Source organism: Canis lupus, chromosome 12 (assembly GCF_011100685.1).
Source record: "Canis lupus familiaris isolate Mischka breed German Shepherd chromosome 12, alternate assembly UU_Cfam_GSD_1.0, whole genome shotgun sequence".
NCBI lineage: Eukaryota > Metazoa > Chordata > Mammalia > Carnivora > Canidae > Canis > Canis lupus.
This window is the reverse complement of record NC_049233.1, coordinates 27,384,266-27,402,288: the sequence shown is the minus strand read 5'-3', so window position 1 is coordinate 27,402,288 and position 18,023 is coordinate 27,384,266. Positions and strand designations below refer to the sequence as shown.

Below are 18,023 nucleotides of genomic sequence, written 5' to 3'. Positions count from 1 at the left end.
TTGCTGAGATCTGCTTTAGACTTCTGATCTACAGAAATGTACAATGAATTTGTGTGGTTTTAAGCCACTGTTTTGAATGATTTGTCACAGCAGCAATAGAAGATAAAAGAGGGCTTGAGAATTAGGATTTGAAATGAATGTAAACTTTGCAAATCTATGCAAGGGAGACTACAGGTTTTTGTGTCTTCCTGCTCATTCTGAGGAGCTGCATTGTCCAATAAAGGATTTCAAGACAGGTTGGTGAAACAGAGGAGAGGCTATGAAAGGCCTATATAGTAACCAGGCTTTTGTCTCTCTCTCCTGTTCTCAATTCTCATACAACTGACATGCATATGGACTTTGGAGAAAAACAGAACTGAGCTAGAATTCATTTCTGACAATAGCAGTCTAACCTTAAGCAAGTTTTAAAAGTTTTCTAAGTACAAGTTTCCTTTAAGGTGAGTCTTCACCTTTTAGGCTGACCACGGGTTATATAAAGCACCCCACACAGGATCTGACATACAGAGGGTTCACAGAGGATTACAAGAGGTGCATTTTTAAAATACGGAGACACTGCGGTACATTTAACTTAGTAACGTAATGTATAAACTGTCTTAAGATGGTTCTAAATTGTAAAAAGCATCAAACCATTTATACAGAGCAAGTTTTCCTTTAGACAGGAGAAACAAAGATGTACTTCATTTAACTCATCTTTATGTAAGGCTAGCTGTAGGTGAGACTTAAAGACTGAGAATAGCTTTGGATCTACTTCTCACTGAAAACTTTTCTTTTTCCCCTCTTTCCTCACAAGTTAAAACATTACTCCATACACCTATACTTCCCCTACTCTCTACAATATTTCAGTCAACCAGGAGGTTGAGAGACTTGGTTCTAACGCTTAGCCCTATAATCTCAGGAGATGGCCACTACTAATATGGGCCTCTATGGAATGGATCATGTTCCAATGAGGTATGAAGAAAGAACTTTAATCATCACAATATACACAAGAAACTACAGACTAAAAAGTATCAAAAACTAACTTAAAGGCTTTCTTCCACTGGTTAGACCATTCTTCTTTAGTTATAAAAATAAAAAATAAAATTCAAAAAACCCAGTGTCTGCTCTACCCCACAACCAGATAAATCAGAGAAAGCAGACTTACTACATACTTGAAATAAATATGCTAACTTTTTGAAGTGGGTTTTTGTTGTTTTCAGTAAAACCCTGAAAACAATTTCATCAAAATGGTGCAAAAGATTAGTGACCTTGGGTTTTGTTTGCAAACATACTAGTTTTCTAACAAGTTAATTTCCAAAAGAAAAGTAGACCAAAATTAAACAAACTTTATTTAAATACAAGTCCTCTGTTTCAGAACTTTTAGGATGATTGATTTCAGAGGATAAGGATGACAAAAAAGGGCTGCAAATGAGACAAAATGTTTGGTTTTGAATTCAAACTCCTTTTCTCTCCAGTGAGAACAGCAAAGCTGAATCAATTTCAAAAGCTATTTTTAACTGTAATCTTTAGACTTAAGAAAACAAACTATCTTTTTAATTTTGTGAAGTCATTTATATTTGTCTTCATTAATATAAATGAGTTCAAATACTGTTTTTTCCCCCTCTCTTTTTGGGTCTCAAGTGTTAGTATCTTTTGGTAGCTATTTTTTTTTTAATTATAACAATCAATACAGTAGGTAATTTAGGGTTTAAATAAATTTAAATTTGGATTAACAATAGCCTCCATGTGCTATTTCAAGCAAAACTGGCATACAAAACTATATTCCTCTCCCCACCTCCACCAACAATCAGTTAATTACACATTTTACAGAGATTCACAACACGTGTCTCTTAAATAAGTTCTGTTTAACAATTAGTGTACCAAATTTTGATGGTATACAAGTTTTCAGAAACATACCTATATAATGCGTTATAGCTACACATTTGTTCATTGGTAGTTCTCAATTCTAACCTCTTTAGAACTGCATGATTTATTTCAATAGCCTGTAATCCATGATATAGAATTGTTTTTTCCCTCATCTATTGCCTGCACAGAGAGCTATTGTCTGTATGTTCTGGATGGAGAAAGAGTCTAGTATCTGATGATAATTAAAGCTTTAAAGAAGAAATACTTTTACTACTGAATTTCAAATCACACACACAAAATAGGTGAGAAATTCTTTTATCATATTTAGAATCAAAATATCCCTTAAAATATTTACATTTTACAGTAAAAAGGATAGCAAAACACAAGATCATGTACAAGCTTAAGTATTCAAGTTTCCAAAGAGCCAAAAATGAAAAGGAAAAAAATGGCCTACCACAACGTTGTAGTATATGGTAATAAATGCCTTCAATGAATGCAGATTAAAGCAATAAATGTACTCCTTGGGCATCTGATTCTTGGTCAAAACTGCTGAACTAAATGATTAATATAATCTGATTATGAAGTTGCTTGGCTTTCTGTTGCTCCTCTACAGTTTCTTTAAAAACAGTGCAATTTAAAACAAACTTACAGAGCACACATTACTCTCAAATTAGTCATTATATAAAGGACATTCACTAGAGGCAGTAAATATATTCCATAGTTAACCGTATTTACCAAGTAAGGAATAAAACTAAAATTTCTAAGCCTTTATTGCATATTAATAAAACAAATCTTTGAATATACAGCAATGTAAAACTTTTAAAAATATTAAATTCCTATAACTAGGGACAGTCGGTGTGAAAGGGACAATGGGCACTGGGGACAGAGAGCAGTCTGCACCAACACACAGATTTTATTGTTCTGCAAACCACCAATATTAAAAATTTAAAAGATGGCACAATCCTAGCAGGCAATTGTCAAGTTTTTAAGATACATTTCAGTTATTTAAATGTAATCTTGAAGCAGCCTGCAAATTTTACCTTTTGCTTTTAGCTCTGTCAATGTGATCCCTATCTTTGTGGTACCTATCTCTGTCCTTTTCTCCTTCTCTATGTTTACTTTTCTCTCGTTCTTTGTCCTTTTCATGGTCTTCACTTTTAGGTTTATCTGGTTTCTTGTCTGCATTCCTACTATCCCGGCTTGCTTTTCCATCTGCTCCTCGATCACCATGTGATAACCGTGCCCTCTCTTTATCTTTGTGCCCTTCCTCTCTGCTTTTTCTGTCTCTGTCCTTGTCCTGGGTTCTGTCTCTGCGTCTATGCCTTTCAGATTCTTGCTCCCATTCCTTTTCATGTCGCTCTCTTTTCAAATGGTGTGAATCACTATAAAATCTCTGTCGATCCCCTTTCCCCCTATTAAATGGCCTATCCAGTTGCTGTTGGTCTGGCCTACCCCAAGGGTCACTATGGCGCCTTTCTGGTCTTCGAATGTCTTTAACCTGGTAAAAATTTTGTGGGCCTATATATCTTGATGTTTGTGAAAGGGGACCCATCATACGTTGTGGCTGGCCTGTCAGATGAACAACAGGAGGCCAGGGAACCATGGGATTTTGAGCAAAGCCAAAGCCTGGAGGGGGAAGTAAAGGGGGTGGCAAATGTGGTGGAAATCCAAACATATTTTGTGGGGGAAAATTAGGAGGCCCTGGAAATGGAAATCCGGGAGGGCTAGACTTGAGATGCTGAAGGTTAGGCTGCTGTGGCCTCATGGGTGAAAAGTTTGCACTTGTTCTGGGGCTGGTGCTTCTGGAAGTAAAGTTGATGCTTTTAGAAGGAAACTCCGACTGACATGTGTTTCCAACTTCAAAATGAGATGATGTTGCTGTCGACCCTCTGCGAAATGGGTGCACAGTTTCGATATTTTGCATTAAAATATCCTCCTGTAAAGGTTTTGCTTGTTCTGTTTGAGATGCGTGTATGTTTTCTACTGATGGTGAGTTCTGTGCAACTGCTGAACTGTTCCCCTGCTGAACACAGGAGTTTTTCTCTACAGAAGCCAACTTTTCCTCTACACTGATTTGTTCTGTTAAGTGCTCCTTGTTGTGTGACAGACCAGACAGGGTGTGTTTTTCTCCATTCCGACAATTATCTCCATCTTTGCTTTCTGAAGCAGTTATCTGCTGACTTCGTCCTGCTGCTTGTCTAGGATCCCGTTTCAGGTTGATAAACTGTGGGGACCTTGTTGTATTAGCAACAAGGTTTTCACTGCAACTGACATTACTGTCTACGTTTCCTTTTCCTACATTAGACCTGCATGGAGAACTAGTACTTGAAGTCCGATTATCTTGCAAATTATTCTCTTGATCTTGTAGCAACTGTCTTTTTAATGTTCTCTCTTTATTCTCCACAGTCTCCTCCTGTTTTGACTGAATTGATAAATTTGTTAAGAATGCTTCTGTAGAAACATCTGGTGGCTTACCTCTGAGGCTAAGACTTGTCAAAGGTCCAGGAGAAATGGAAGAAGACCCCATTACTGATGTTTCTTCTCCTCCTACTACTGAATTACCTGCAGATTCTGAAAGATCATCTACTTTAAGCTTTACCTCCTTGGTTTCACCATCAGTTATTTCCACTTTATCTATTTTCTCTGCTTTGGGGTCAGCTTGCTCATTTATAAATGGAATTTCTTTGAGAGTGTTTTGTTCTATCACTGATTGAGCCTGTTCATATACCTGACCAGTAGTGCCCAAAAGGCTCTGAAGTATATCATCCACAGGAAGAGGTTTATTTGCTAATTCCAGAGTAGAAGGTTGATTTTCCCAGCCAATCAATACCCCAGGAAGGAATCTTAAAGGTTTTGGTGGCTCCTGTTTGGTGACTTCCACTAAAGGTTCAATCACTGTCGGAAGGTCTTCCTGAAGAGTCTGCTGAGGCTTATTTCTCTGCTTGTGTAATACAGTTGTAAAAGAATTAAAAAAGTCATTTTCTTCCTCTGGTGTTTCTTCTGTGGAAACGTCTATTTTACTTTTTTTATCAGGTGGCAAAGTCATTGGTACACTTTCAGAAGTCTCGACTGTGTGACTAGTACTAGCACTAGCACTATGTTGCCGCTTCAGTTTTTGACGGATAATTAAGCCCAACAACAGATTAGGTCTATGTAGTTCAAGCCCTGTATAAAATAAAAAACATCAATTAATAGTCATTTTCAAACATTACAATAAAGGGTACATTTCTGCATCTAACTTATTACAGCCTATTAAGTGGGCACCTGCCCCTTTCAAGTTAGCTCTAGAGGGCTGGATCCTGGGAAAGAAAGAATCCCTTCTGTAACTCTAGTCTCACCTCCCACTTTATTTTATTCATTCTTATTATTAAAATGTGTACCTACCAGGTCCATCAAAAGGCACAAGAGGGTGTGGAATTTTATCTGCAGCACCCAAAGGAATAAGGTACATATCTTTAACCTGCTTCATGTTGTTAGCAGCTACTCCATAGCGCTTTCTGCTACTGAAGTATGCAAATAGCAAAGTATAAGAAATTTGATCTTCTTCAGTTACGGGTGTGAAGCGAACGACACAAATTTCCTATTCAAGAAAATAATACAGGATTGTTTAAAATAACCTAAAGAATAGCTTGGTTTTAAATATCATTTCTCAATTAGTAATAATCTAGTTAATTTTATAATGATGATTGCCAAATAACATGATTTATAACTTGAATGTAGATAAAAATAATAAATGGCAGCAACTCTTAACAGAAGATCTTTGCTGATCCACTGATAGATTCATTTTATCTGAAGGTGTCCCATGAGACACTGAGTCCCAAGATAATTAGTATGCTCAAGGTGACACAATTGTCAGTGACAGAGAACATATTTAAACCTAAGTTTTTTGGTATCTACACAATCTCATTTCTGATGTTATAGCCTCCACAAAAGGCTGCCTGTGTTTTCAGCATACTGAAAATATCACCTACCACCACCACGTACCATGTACATGTACACAAGAATACTGCCATGTACATATACACAAGAATACTTAAATCCACTGCAAATCCAATTTACAAGGACTGGATACAGAAATAAAAGAGGCTGTGTGGGAGAATTAAAAAACACAGAGGCCATAAATTTTGTAGAATCATTTGGCTTACTTGGGAACTTATTTGTGTGCCTCTGGGTTCTAGGTTTTGTTTCCAACAGAAAAGGGTGTCCCAGTGTAGTATTAATTTGGTAATGTAAAAAACTGGATGCCTTTTCATGAAGGTACAGTCAAAATGAAGAGTGCCAGACCTGCGATAAAGTCTAAATTGATGTTAGATCCTAAAGAAAAATGTGCAAATGATCTAAACTATGGTTCTAGCTCTTATAAAAGGTATGTCATCTAAACTGTCCCCTTTTAGAGGTAACATTATAGTGTTTCAGTCAGTTCAGGAAGGAGGCATACTATAAAGTGTCAGGCAGAAATATATGGATAGATAAGAGTGATTCCCAAACTGTCCAAGGGTAATACATTCCCAATGCTTTCCCATGACTTTTACTATCATGAGAAAGTGAAGGCAAGTAAGTGTTTGTAATTTTCTTAGAGTGGTTCAAAGTTTATTTGTATTCTATCAATTTAAATTCTAAAATCTATTATTGAAAAATATATATTCTTTTTAGCTTGAGATCATCCATTTTGGATTATTTCTAATCTTACTAAACAGGTCTAGTCTTAAGATAAAAAATTAATGTTCCTTTATTCAAGATTTTTTTAATGTCTGTAATATGCTAGGTACTATCATCCTTGGAGGGAAAAAATAATTTCCTCTAATGATTAAGTTTTCCTACATAGTCATGTTCTACAAGTTAAAGAAATGATAGAAAATATAGAGAGAGAAAAGAAAAAAATAATATTGTGATAGAGGCTACTAATTATTACCAACTATCTATTCTCGTCCTTTCCTCTTATTACAAAAAGAAGCTTTTTAGCCAGGCACATCACCAACCAAGAGAGACAACATTTCGTGAGATTACATTTCCCAGCCTTCTTAGCAGGTACATAAGGCTACGTTACTAAAAAGTTCTTGCCAATGTAAGTTAGAGGAAGTGAAATGTTAACAGCAATTTCCAGGTCTTGCTTTTAAAACAAACAGGCATTCTTCATTTTTCCCTCTTGAGGTTGATAAGTCAGCTTTGACCATGTTTGACTGAAAAGGGCAACACTCTTGGAAACAGTCAAATAACAAGACAGAAGAAGCCTGGTCCCTGAATGATCTTGTAGAACAAGAGCCCCCAGAACTACTCTGAACCACTGACATATTAAAAAAAAAAAAACAAACCTCTATATTCTTTGCGCCACTATACTTTTAGGGTCTCTCTGTGCAGCAGCTTAGCCTATGCCCTAAGTGAACAAATGTCTATAATCAAAGCAAGGCAAAAATCCAGGAGGAATCTCAATACATAAACCTAAAACATTTCTTCCAAAACACTGACAGAAATCATTACGAAAGCATACCAGAAAGAAAGAAAAACCTACAAAAGGAATACTGAGCTGTTCTGAGCTTTTAGCAAATGGCTTTAGTTCAGTTTTGTCAGGCATACTATGTAGATTTATAATTTGTATTGGCTCCATCCCCCAGGGTACCCTGCATAAAGAACCCAATGATTTACTTCTCAAATACTCTCTCATGCTAATATAACTAAAGAAATTTTCCTTACCTTGGTTCCTGATGCTTTAATTTTTTCAACATAATCCCAAACTGTCTGAGGCGATATCCTGCCACCTACTTGAATACTATCCGGTAGATCCTACAGTAAAAAATGAAGATGAGCAACAGAGACAGAATATCTTTATTATAATATTCATAATTCATTCAAATTTAGCTCTAAGACTAATTTCAAATGGTAATAAAAAAACAAGTGAATAAAAAGATTTGTATCATAAAACAAGAAAGTACAGGGGCAGCCATCAAGCTTTACACCTCAAATGTCAACTGCAAATAACTAACGTGGGTACCCAAGATACAACTGAGATAGAATCTGAGGTCATATCAGTTCTCAGCACGAAAGACAGGTAAAGAGAAGCAGCAGTGGCAAGCATATGACACATTGACAATCCAGAATATAAGAGATTTCAGAATATTGCTTTTCTTCTCCAACCTCCTTCTTTCCCACCCCCACCTTTGCTTGGTGGTAGTGGGTAAGGATATTACTTAATCATTAATAGCCGGATTTCAGAAGTAATCGAATTTAATTATAGAGCATATTTTTGCACAGTAAGGAATAACACTGTAATAATGCAAGTTCATATTTTCAAATGGTAGAATCTTTCTGAAAACAGATGACTATACATAAAATCAGTTAACTATGTAATTAAAAATATTTAAAACTAACCAGTATATTTCTTTTTTCTATGAAGCTGAGTCATAAAAAGTATAATTAATTGATATTAAGTTCAATTAAGTTTATTTAAATTATTAATTGCTTTAAACATATATTTGGGATTTTAGTCCTAAACTAAAGTAGAAAGTAGAGATAGAATTCTAGAAAGCAACCACACAGAAACTGGCCCAGAAAGGAGAATAGCTTTGTTTAAAATCAAGTCCAAACTGTTTAGGACTTCTTTCCCATTTAAAAGAAGAGTTCTCATCACCACAGACTGGTCAGACTACATTTCTAAACACATTTGTTTAAAAAGAACAACATCATGGGGTCCAGTCCATTTAATTCTCCTCATATAAAATCAATGTTTCTAAAATTATTTGCCAAGAAAACTATATGTGAAATAATTAAGTTATTAAAACATAATTATAACTTTGGCTTTTTCAAATACTGAAAGAATTTTGTTTTAATTTTTGCCTTCATAGTCAGCATACTGAAAATGAATGGAAAAGGATAATGTAAGATATGAACATAATAGAAAATGTAACCTCAACAAAAATACAGTACAAGTGTATGGATTTATTTTCTTTCTGCATCAACAGAAAAATATAACTTTCTTCAAAATAGTTCAAAAATGGCATACTTTCTCATATACCATAATATAATACTACAGCTGCTTATTTTCCGTAAATACTGCATAACAAGACTTGTTAACAAGGAAAAAATCTTCCTGACAGGCTAACACTGAAGAGCATACTAAGTAGGACAATCTTTTATCAAATCTATATTTAAAGAAAGACTTAGGCTCTCCATGCAGACTCTCATTAATTTTTAATTTTCTGACATAGTAAAGCACATCTTGGAGTATAGGACATGTGGGTTTAAAACTTTCAGAACACAGTTACCTATAGTTCAAAAACTCCATTTGTGGGACACCTGGGTGGCTCAGTGGTTGGGTGTCTGCCTTCGGCTCAGGGCATGATCCCAGAGTTTAGGGATCGAGTCCTAAATCGGGCTCCCTGTGTGGAGGAGCCTGCGCTTCTCCCTTCACCTGTGTCTCTGACTTCTCTGTCTCTCATGAATAAATAAATAAAATCTTAAAAAAAAAAACAAACCCTCCATTTGTGAACTCATAGTTTCATTAATTGAATGGTTTTAGGATCACTGTCTAGTTTTCTTATGAATGAAAATAAAATATTTTTATTATTTATAATATTGTTTTCTCTCCTACTGTTTTGAGAAACACATATGTCAATCCAAGCAGAAAAGGGTAAAAAAGTTCATAGTACCTCTGTCAAATAATCAGGGGAACCAGACACTGGATAGGCTTTGGTAACAAATTTTGCCACAGAAGGCATGTTGATAAAACCTTTCCAGATGAAGTTCAATCGAGCCAGGAAGGTAGACTCAACTTCAACAGTTCCAGGCATCTCTGGACTAAAATATAACATTAAAAATTTTTAGCTTAAAGATATGCTCACGAATAAATCTATTTTCTACTAAGTCATCAATTACTTCTATTTTAGGATATAAAGAAAGCCAAAATATGGAAAGACTATTGATCAGTTTATATTTTCACTTTATAAAACTACATTCGTATTTATGTGATCATGTTTTACAAAATCATCCTTCATGAGTGGTTTAGATGACGTCCAGAGAAGTACAAGCAATTTTTCTTAAATGACCTATCTCTTGCCTCTCTGGACCAACATAATTAAACAGAATTTTAAAGTCAAGTCCCCACCTACAGACTCAAATCTCTAAATTAACTTTGAGTCTTATTCTTTTATTTCAATTAGTTTAGTGTTTAAGAAGGTACAGTTACTTTCTCAAAAGGAAGGTTCCTGAGAAGTATGTTACTTTTGTGTTTTTGAAGACCTCCAAGCATAGTTTGGCAAAGATCTAGAATGATTATTATAGAAACTGTAGCTAAGAGAAAATTACCGTGGAGCAGGAGAGAATGTTGACTTCGGAGACTCTTGTTTCTCCTCTTCAAAGAATTCAGAAGCCAAAATATTTGAGGTTGAAGACAATGCATCTGCTATACTTTCTGCTTCATTATCTGAATGTTTACGAGATACTCCAACAACAACTTTAACTTTTTTTGGAGAAAGATCATCTACAGGTGGTGCCATTCGACCTAACACCAGATGACACCAAAATAAACCATTTTTGTAATCTGAAATTTCTGTAACTTCATCTATTTTTGCTTCTAAAGTTACTCAGTTTTTCTGAATCTGAAACTAATCTTGTTGCATAACCTTAGATCTCCTGGGTAATTTTTAACTATCATTATCTCTCATATTGTGTTATATTACATCTCTCTGATATGAAAAATTAGGAAAAGAGGATGTTAACTAACTTAGATAAGCTGGAATGGAAACATTATAACTAGAACCCAAACTAGGCTTCTTAATTCCCTAGCAATTTTCTTTTAACTCAACTACACCAAATTCCAAGTCTTCAGAACTGAGTAAAACAACTCTGCATCCTACTTTGTGTTACATACAGCAGCAGCTCATGACATAAATGCATAGTGCAGTGCCTAGTTACTAAATATGAAAAATATTAAAGTTTAAAAAATGACATTGATTTCAGGCTATAGCATCAACAAGGAAAAAAATTACTCAGACTTTCTGAAAATAGGTTAAGTGTAGTAGTGTTTAACAAACGTTTTTGTGTGCTACCATAAATTTACTGAAATATTACCATGGAAATGATTAAAATTAACAGAAATGATTAAGAATATTTTTTATTAAGACAGAACTAAATCTGTGTACTTAAAAATATTATCATACCATGGATGGCTTTCTTTAAGAATAACAAAGTCTAAAAACATTCTGCCCTTTAAGTCTTTATCACTGTACAGATTGTAAAATATGTAAACACAACTTTGAAAAGATAGGATTATTTTCATTATAGGAAAATTACTTAATTTGTAAAATAAATTTCATCTAGCCTCTAATCCAAAGATGGTGGACAGCAAATAGATTAACCTAAGAATTTTCATTTTACTGTACAAGGTATGTATCATTCCTTAGCATATTATAGTAAAATAAAATAAAACTTAAGAGCCATGTCTCCAAGGTTTACAAATTTCCTGATCCTCTATTTTTAAACAAACTGAATATAATTTAAATTCTTCCTTAATTACATCCCCATTTTTTTATGCCCTAAATTTAATCAATCTCCAACATCTATTAATATTACCTAATGTGAGTATCTAAAGCCTCCACTTATTTCCAATGACCACTCTAATCACTCTAATTAAAACTGTCATCTCCCACTTGGATTAGTGTAAAGGCTTCCTATGGAGTTTCCCTCCTTCCTCTCCTTGCTTCTCCCACTGTTATTTCTTCTCAAAGTCAGAGATATCTTCATAAAATTACAATCTGATCATGTCATTCCCTTGCTAAAAAACCTTTTATAGTCACTGTCACTGATCTTAAAGACCAAAAATCTTCAACGCAGCTACAAAAGTATATTTTCAGCATTTCTGATCATGATCTGTAAATATTTTATCCCATGATCCATATTTAAACACACACACACCCCTCTGTGGGGGTGTGTGTGCATGTGTGTGTGTGTATATATATATATACACACACACACATATATATATACATGTACATATATGTATGTATGTGTGTATACATATTTTTTGTTATAGATACTCATCTTTATAAGTGCAGTCATTGTGGTATTTTCTATTTTGTTTTTGAAATGTTAATAACTACTTACTAAATTGATTTCACTACTACAAAGTCACAATCTCAAGTCTGAAAGGCAAAAAGATATTACAAAATGTGCTCTATAAATAGGTCTTCAAACAAATCATATCCCTCTCTCCTCTTCTCAAATTCAATTCAAGTTCATGCCATTCCCACTATTCAAAATGGTCTTTCTCTCCTTGTAGGCTTATTTTTCAACCTTCATGTCTCAAATGTCAATTCCTCAGCCACGTCCCCCAATACCCCAGTCTACGCTAGGTCTTCCTGCTAGCTAAATACTGTACTTCTGTAACTCAAATCATCACCTGTTTGTCTTTCCTGCTAGACTATAGTTTTTCTTAAAGCTTGGATAACATCTGATTTTTTCACCACTATGTTCCCTGCACCAGAAACTGCTCAGCAAGAATTCAATATTTACTGAATGAATGACCAAATAGAAGAGTACTAGAGAAAAGGTATTTTAGGATTTGTTTCATTTGTTATATATAATTAAAAAATACAAATGCTACTTTACTCCTTCATTTAATAAATGACGGTACCATCAGAACTGCCCAACATTTCTGGCGCCTATTCTAATGCTTAAATTCTGGTCTTTTGTCCCCAGGGTTGTTAAGTTTAGATTATACATAATACAATTAATTGTAGACAATAAACTATACCACAGTAACAAACTATACCTCAACTCTGTAGACCAGTTAGTCAAAAAATGTGCTACTTCTCAAAGGGAGTGAACAGGTACCTCCCCTATACTGAAAAAACATAGCCTATCTAAATTACAAACACAAGCATCTTTCAAAATGAAAGCAGCATTTCAGAAAGAAAAAGTTCCAATTACCTATGCAAATTTTACAGTTCAGATCAAAAAGATGTTGTCTGTGTTGACTAGTGGTATCTTTGGACATAGAATCAATCTCTTCTTTTTGTTTTTCAGTTCCTTCCGTCTTTTCCAATGACTTGTTACTTGTAGGTTCCTTTAAAAAAAAAAAAAGTAAAAAGTTTTAGCAAAATTCAGCCCCAATTATTAAAAATCAACTTATATTTCATATTGATATTTCTCTAAAATGAAAACTGTTCCATTCATAGGTTTTTACTTCTTTTAAGATTTTATTTATTTATTTAGAGCAAGTGGGGCAGGCGGCAGCAGAGGGAAGGGAGGGAAAGAGAATCTCAAGCAGACTCCACTCCAAACAAGGAGGCTGAGATGGAGCTCGATCTCACGACCCTGAGATCATGACCTGAGCAAAACCAAGAGTCAGGCACTCAACAGATTGTACCACCTAGGTGCTTCCTTCACTATTTCTTTAAAAAATAAATGCTAAATGTTAATTATGACCTAAAGTAGAACAAAAATTCAAAACATTACTCATTCTTTAAGGCCTCTAAGGGATCCCTGGGTGGCGCAGCAGTTTGGCGCCTGCCTTTGGCCCGGGGCGCGATCCTGGAGACCCAGGATCGAATCCCACGTCGGGCTCCCGGTGCATGGAGCCTGCTCCTCCCTCTGCCTGTGTCTCTGCCTCTCTCTCTCACTCTCTCTCTCTGTGTGACTATCATAAATAAATAAAAATTAAAAAAAAAATAAAATAAAAGGCCTCTAAGAAGATTTCATAAATTTCCTCACTGATATTTGAAAGCAAGAAAAGCTATGCCAAGCTCTCATATCAGTCTGCCTAAGAAGCACTTAGAGATTGACAGGCCTACTAAAGAATTCACCAAGTCACAGAGACCCCGGGAATCTACATTTTAACAAGTGCTTAACAGGTGCTTGTGATGCAGATAGTCTGTATAACTACATACAAGAAACAATATTGTAAACACTCTCAAAAAACTGTGAAACCAATAATATGAGCTACTTTAAAATATATGTATTTCTTAAAATTCTTCTTTCACCTTTAAGTACACTTTAGGCAAATAAATCTTTTCTGAATCTTCATGTTTTGAGCACTACAAAACATGACAATTTTATTATTTTTACCTGAATCTCCATGGCTGCTTCCTGTTCTTTCATTGGAGCATCACTCTCAATTTCAATTTCACCTTTATGAGTTATTTTTGTGATTGGTCGTCTTTCCACTTCTCTCTGCTCTTTCTCAATCATTTCTATGGTCTAAAGGAAATATTTTAAAGAAACATTTCACAATTAAAATATACGTATTTCCAAATGTACAGCTTTAAATAATAAGAGCTTATCTAAAAATGAAAGCAACATCACAGATGATTTTTAATTTTTAGGTGATCTTTCAAACAATAAATATATAATGAGTACTTACAAATGCTAGAGACTGTTTTAGTGCGGGGGGGTCATAAGCCTTGAGAAGTTCACATGTAAATTAACCAGAAGCAACTGAAGTGCCATGTAATTTGCAAAGGGTTTCTTAAAACATTGTATTTAGTTGCTTTCTGATTTACTATTTTACCAGCTGCCACCAGGGAAATGAGAAATATCTTCCTCAGATTCCTAATTTGATGTTCTTAACACCTCCCAAAATAATGGAAGTTTACTTAAACACCAAAAATTCTCAGGTAGTCCCTTAGTTGTCTCCTAACTAAGCAGTGATAATTAGTTGAAAAAACTTGGCAACAAAGTATTAAGCAAGTGTAGCAAGAACTAATAAAAAGTAGTCAAGAATGGAATGGGTTAAGAAAGATAAACATGGGTCTGGTCATTAGTCTTGCCTTTGTTAAGTACAAATCATCTTTAAAGAAAGAAATCAAATACATGACCTAAAGAAAGAACAAGCTGGTCTCCAAAGCAGATGGTACTTGCAGCCACAGGGTTAAAGCAGAAGAGAGGCGTACACATATTTGGAATACGGAGGGAAAGAAGTTAAGGTGAGACTGTTTTCAAAATAAAAGGAAAATTTACAAAGGGTGAAAGTCAAAGAAATATATTAATAAATACATCATATCAAGGCCTTGTGCTTCAAACTAAATTTGGCAAAAGACCAACGTGGAGGATTTTAATGCCTGAGGTACAAGTATTATGGAAAAAGAACCAGGTAAACCATGAAGAATTCACATGAACTATAAGTAACCAGTATTTTCTAGAATAAAAAAAGCTAATATTCTGAGGATACTGTAATAAAAAGAGTAATGTGGTCATCCCACTATCACAATAACTTAAAGTCACATATTCTCTTAATTTTTAAAGGTATTTCAAAGTTCACAACATCCAAAAGAAAACTCTTGGCATTGGTGACTTCCAGAATTTTTTAGTTTTAAAAATGGACTATGGTGCACATACTATTTAGGTTACATAACACTTCAGTAGAGCTGGGACCTCATGAGCTACTTAAGCACACAACATTTCTGTATAATGAACATTTATACATGACAATTCAGATCAAGTTTTATCAATGAACGTGTTTAAGGGGAAAAAATCTTGTTTTTCTGAACTTTTGGCATTTGAAACTTTGAATTGTAAGGGATTATTCACCTATAAAATTTTCGTTCTGAATCTAGTGCTAAAAATTACCAATATTCATAATACCTTCAAATTGCATTTTTGAAAAGTACAGATCTGATTAAGATGGACCTATTTTCCCATCTTTCTGATTTACAAAGTATAACAAAATAAAGTTAATTATATAATCTGATAATTGGAAAAAAATGAGAAAAAAGCAGCAGAGATAAGGAAAAACAAAAGATTGAATTTAAGAACTTCATTAATGGGGGATAGTAATTTAGAAGACACACAGAACAGGAAGTTTGTATTATTGTGCACTCTGTATTAAATTACTTCTGTGTGTATATATATAATTTTTCCCCTATGGCTGAAAAATATAGGTTCTGATAATCCAAACACATATTCATAGATAATCTTACATGTCTATTTTCTCTCCGCCTCCATGCAGCTAACTCTTTAGAAGCCAGTTCTTCTGGACTCATTCTTATAAGATGATCAGGGGTTACTTCTCCTTTCAGTACTTTCTTAAATAATATCTGGAAATATTTAAAACAAGAATGAAAGAGAAGAAAAACATTTTCAAAATAAAGAGGAACTGCTGTATAAAAACTTGGAATAAATAAAGATGCAATTTTGAAACCTGATTTATAAATGTTTAATGATTTATATATTATCTACAACAGAAATTTATTGACAGCCCTGTATTCTAAGAACTTATCATCTAAGTCAGCAAAATATACTTTTTTTTTTAAAAAAATCCATGAGAGACAGGGTGGGGAGAGACACAGGCAGAGGGAGAAGCAGGCTCCATGCAGGGAGCCTGACTTGGGACTCGATCCCAGGTCTCCAGGATCAGGCCCTGGGCTGAAGGCGGCACTAAACCGCTGAGCCACCCGGGCTGCCCCAAAATACCCCTTTCATATGAAATCAACACATAGTGGAGAAACGTGTCCAGCAGAATCCTTAAAACGTCTACCCAAAAATTGTATGGAGACTGTTCCCCGCCCCACCACCCCCACAATAGATTCTTAGAGTATTCCCAGGAACACACATTCAGTCATAATAGCCAACCTGTAGTATAGCTAGGTACTGCATACTACAGTGTAAAAAAAAAAAAAAAAAAAAATTTAAATGTAAACTTTGCTGAATGTGGGGTCTTTCATATTTTTAAGATTTCATATGTTTAAGTTCTAACAAGCTTAGAAGGGACTCCAAAGCAAAGAATTCACTGCAAGAATGAAACCTAAAGGAAATAAATGTTTACTTACTGAAGAAGAGCTTCCTGACTATATAACTGAAGTATCTGATCCGCTGGACCATGATAACAGATTGTACAATGTAGATTTTTCTTAAGTGGCTGTTAGTATACCTCAAGGAAATACCTCATATCACACACTATATACTGAAAATATTATTATACAAATTGACCAACTTATTATGTAAAACTATTATAAAAATTAAGCAAATATATAAGGAGTTAGCTTTTAGATTTCCTCTAGTCCCAAACAAGAAATGCCAGGAAATGATTAACAGTTCAAGTAAAAGATACTTAGAATTAAAGTCATATTTAAATTAGCAACATGGCGGGGCACTTGGATGGCTCAGTGGTTGAGCATCTGCCTCTGGCTCAGGTTGTGATCCCGGGGTCCTGGAATCTAGTCGAATTCCATATCAGATCCCCACAGGGAGTGTGCTTCTCCCTCTGCCTACCTCTCTGCCTCTGTCTCTCATAAATAAATAAAATCTTAAATAAATAAGCAAAATGTTTTAAGTTGTATTCTTTTTTTTACTAAATGTATTTATTTTCTTAAGGAGTGTTACTCTGCTTTTAAATTTAGATCAGAAGTACCAATATAGTATTTGTTATGAATGCTGGCTTAACAGTGTTTTTAAAGAATACATATGAATGTATTTTTAATAAATTGGATTAAATAAGAGACAATGGGGAAAAATTCACATAAATCAGGTTAAGACAGACGTCGTATTTTACATTTTAAAAGACTCATTTTATAACACTAGTCACCACTATGCAGAATTCATAACTCAGTTCAGCAGCAAAAGACTATTAAAATGACAGTCTCATATAAAGAAATAAATTATAGATCTATTATAATCTTAAAAAGCAATGTATTTAGGAAAGCTGAAGCATAAGTAGCTATAGACATGAAGAAAAACATGAACAAAAACACTTACATTGTTTTTAGGATCTTTCAAATTGAACATCAAACTTCTGTATTTGTTCTTATATTTAGCATCGGTGTCCCGAAAAAAAGAGAAAAGCTCTTTTTCAATTTTTGTGGCAACTTTTGCTGCTTTTTCCTCTGGTACCTTCAAATTTGATTCTGTAAGTCTTAAAGTTAGAATAATTCAATTATTCTTCAAATATGTGAAGCATATATTATTCAATTTTGTATAATTATAATGCATGTTACCTTCTCATAAGAATGTCTTTGAGAGAATGTCTGACACTTTGTCTGATCTGATCTGCAGAAGGCTTAGAAGTAGAAGTAGTAGGAACATGCACATTAGGTATTCCCTTTTCACTTTTCTTCTTTTTTATCTCTTGCTTCTCATGAGCCCCTAAATTAAACAATTATCAAAACTCATTAAGTTGCTTTTAAAAAGTCATCTTCCTTTTTAATGCATTATGTAAGTTTACAAACAAAATTGACTGATTAAAAATTACTATTCAG

The 18,023-nt window shown here is 34.4% G+C and overlaps 1 protein-coding gene across 7 annotated transcripts in view; it reads right to left on the bottom strand.

The window, feature by feature from the left end:
* Nucleotides 1-1,302: 1,302 nt before the first annotated feature.
* PHF3 (PHD finger protein 3) overlaps nt 1,303-18,023 on the bottom strand; it is a 77,137-nt gene continuing 60,416 nt past the window's right edge. For all 7 annotated transcript variants that reach the window (XM_038554429.1, XM_038554434.1, XM_038554431.1 and 4 more), the window contains 10 exons: nt 17,763-17,910; nt 17,524-17,680; nt 15,750-15,866; nt 13,900-14,031; nt 12,763-12,898; nt 10,141-10,336; nt 9,486-9,633; nt 7,534-7,623; nt 5,227-5,422; nt 1,303-5,007 (listed from right to left, as the gene is read on the bottom strand). In XM_038554429.1, coding sequence (XP_038410357.1) covers nt 2,879-5,007; nt 5,227-5,422; nt 7,534-7,623; nt 9,486-9,633; nt 10,141-10,336; nt 12,763-12,898; nt 13,900-14,031; nt 15,750-15,866; nt 17,524-17,680; nt 17,763-17,910 — 3,449 coding nt within the window. In that variant the 3' untranslated portion in view covers nt 1,303-2,878. The remainder of the gene's footprint in view (nt 5,008-5,226; nt 5,423-7,533; nt 7,624-9,485; nt 9,634-10,140; nt 10,337-12,762; nt 12,899-13,899; nt 14,032-15,749; nt 15,867-17,523; nt 17,681-17,762; nt 17,911-18,023) is intronic.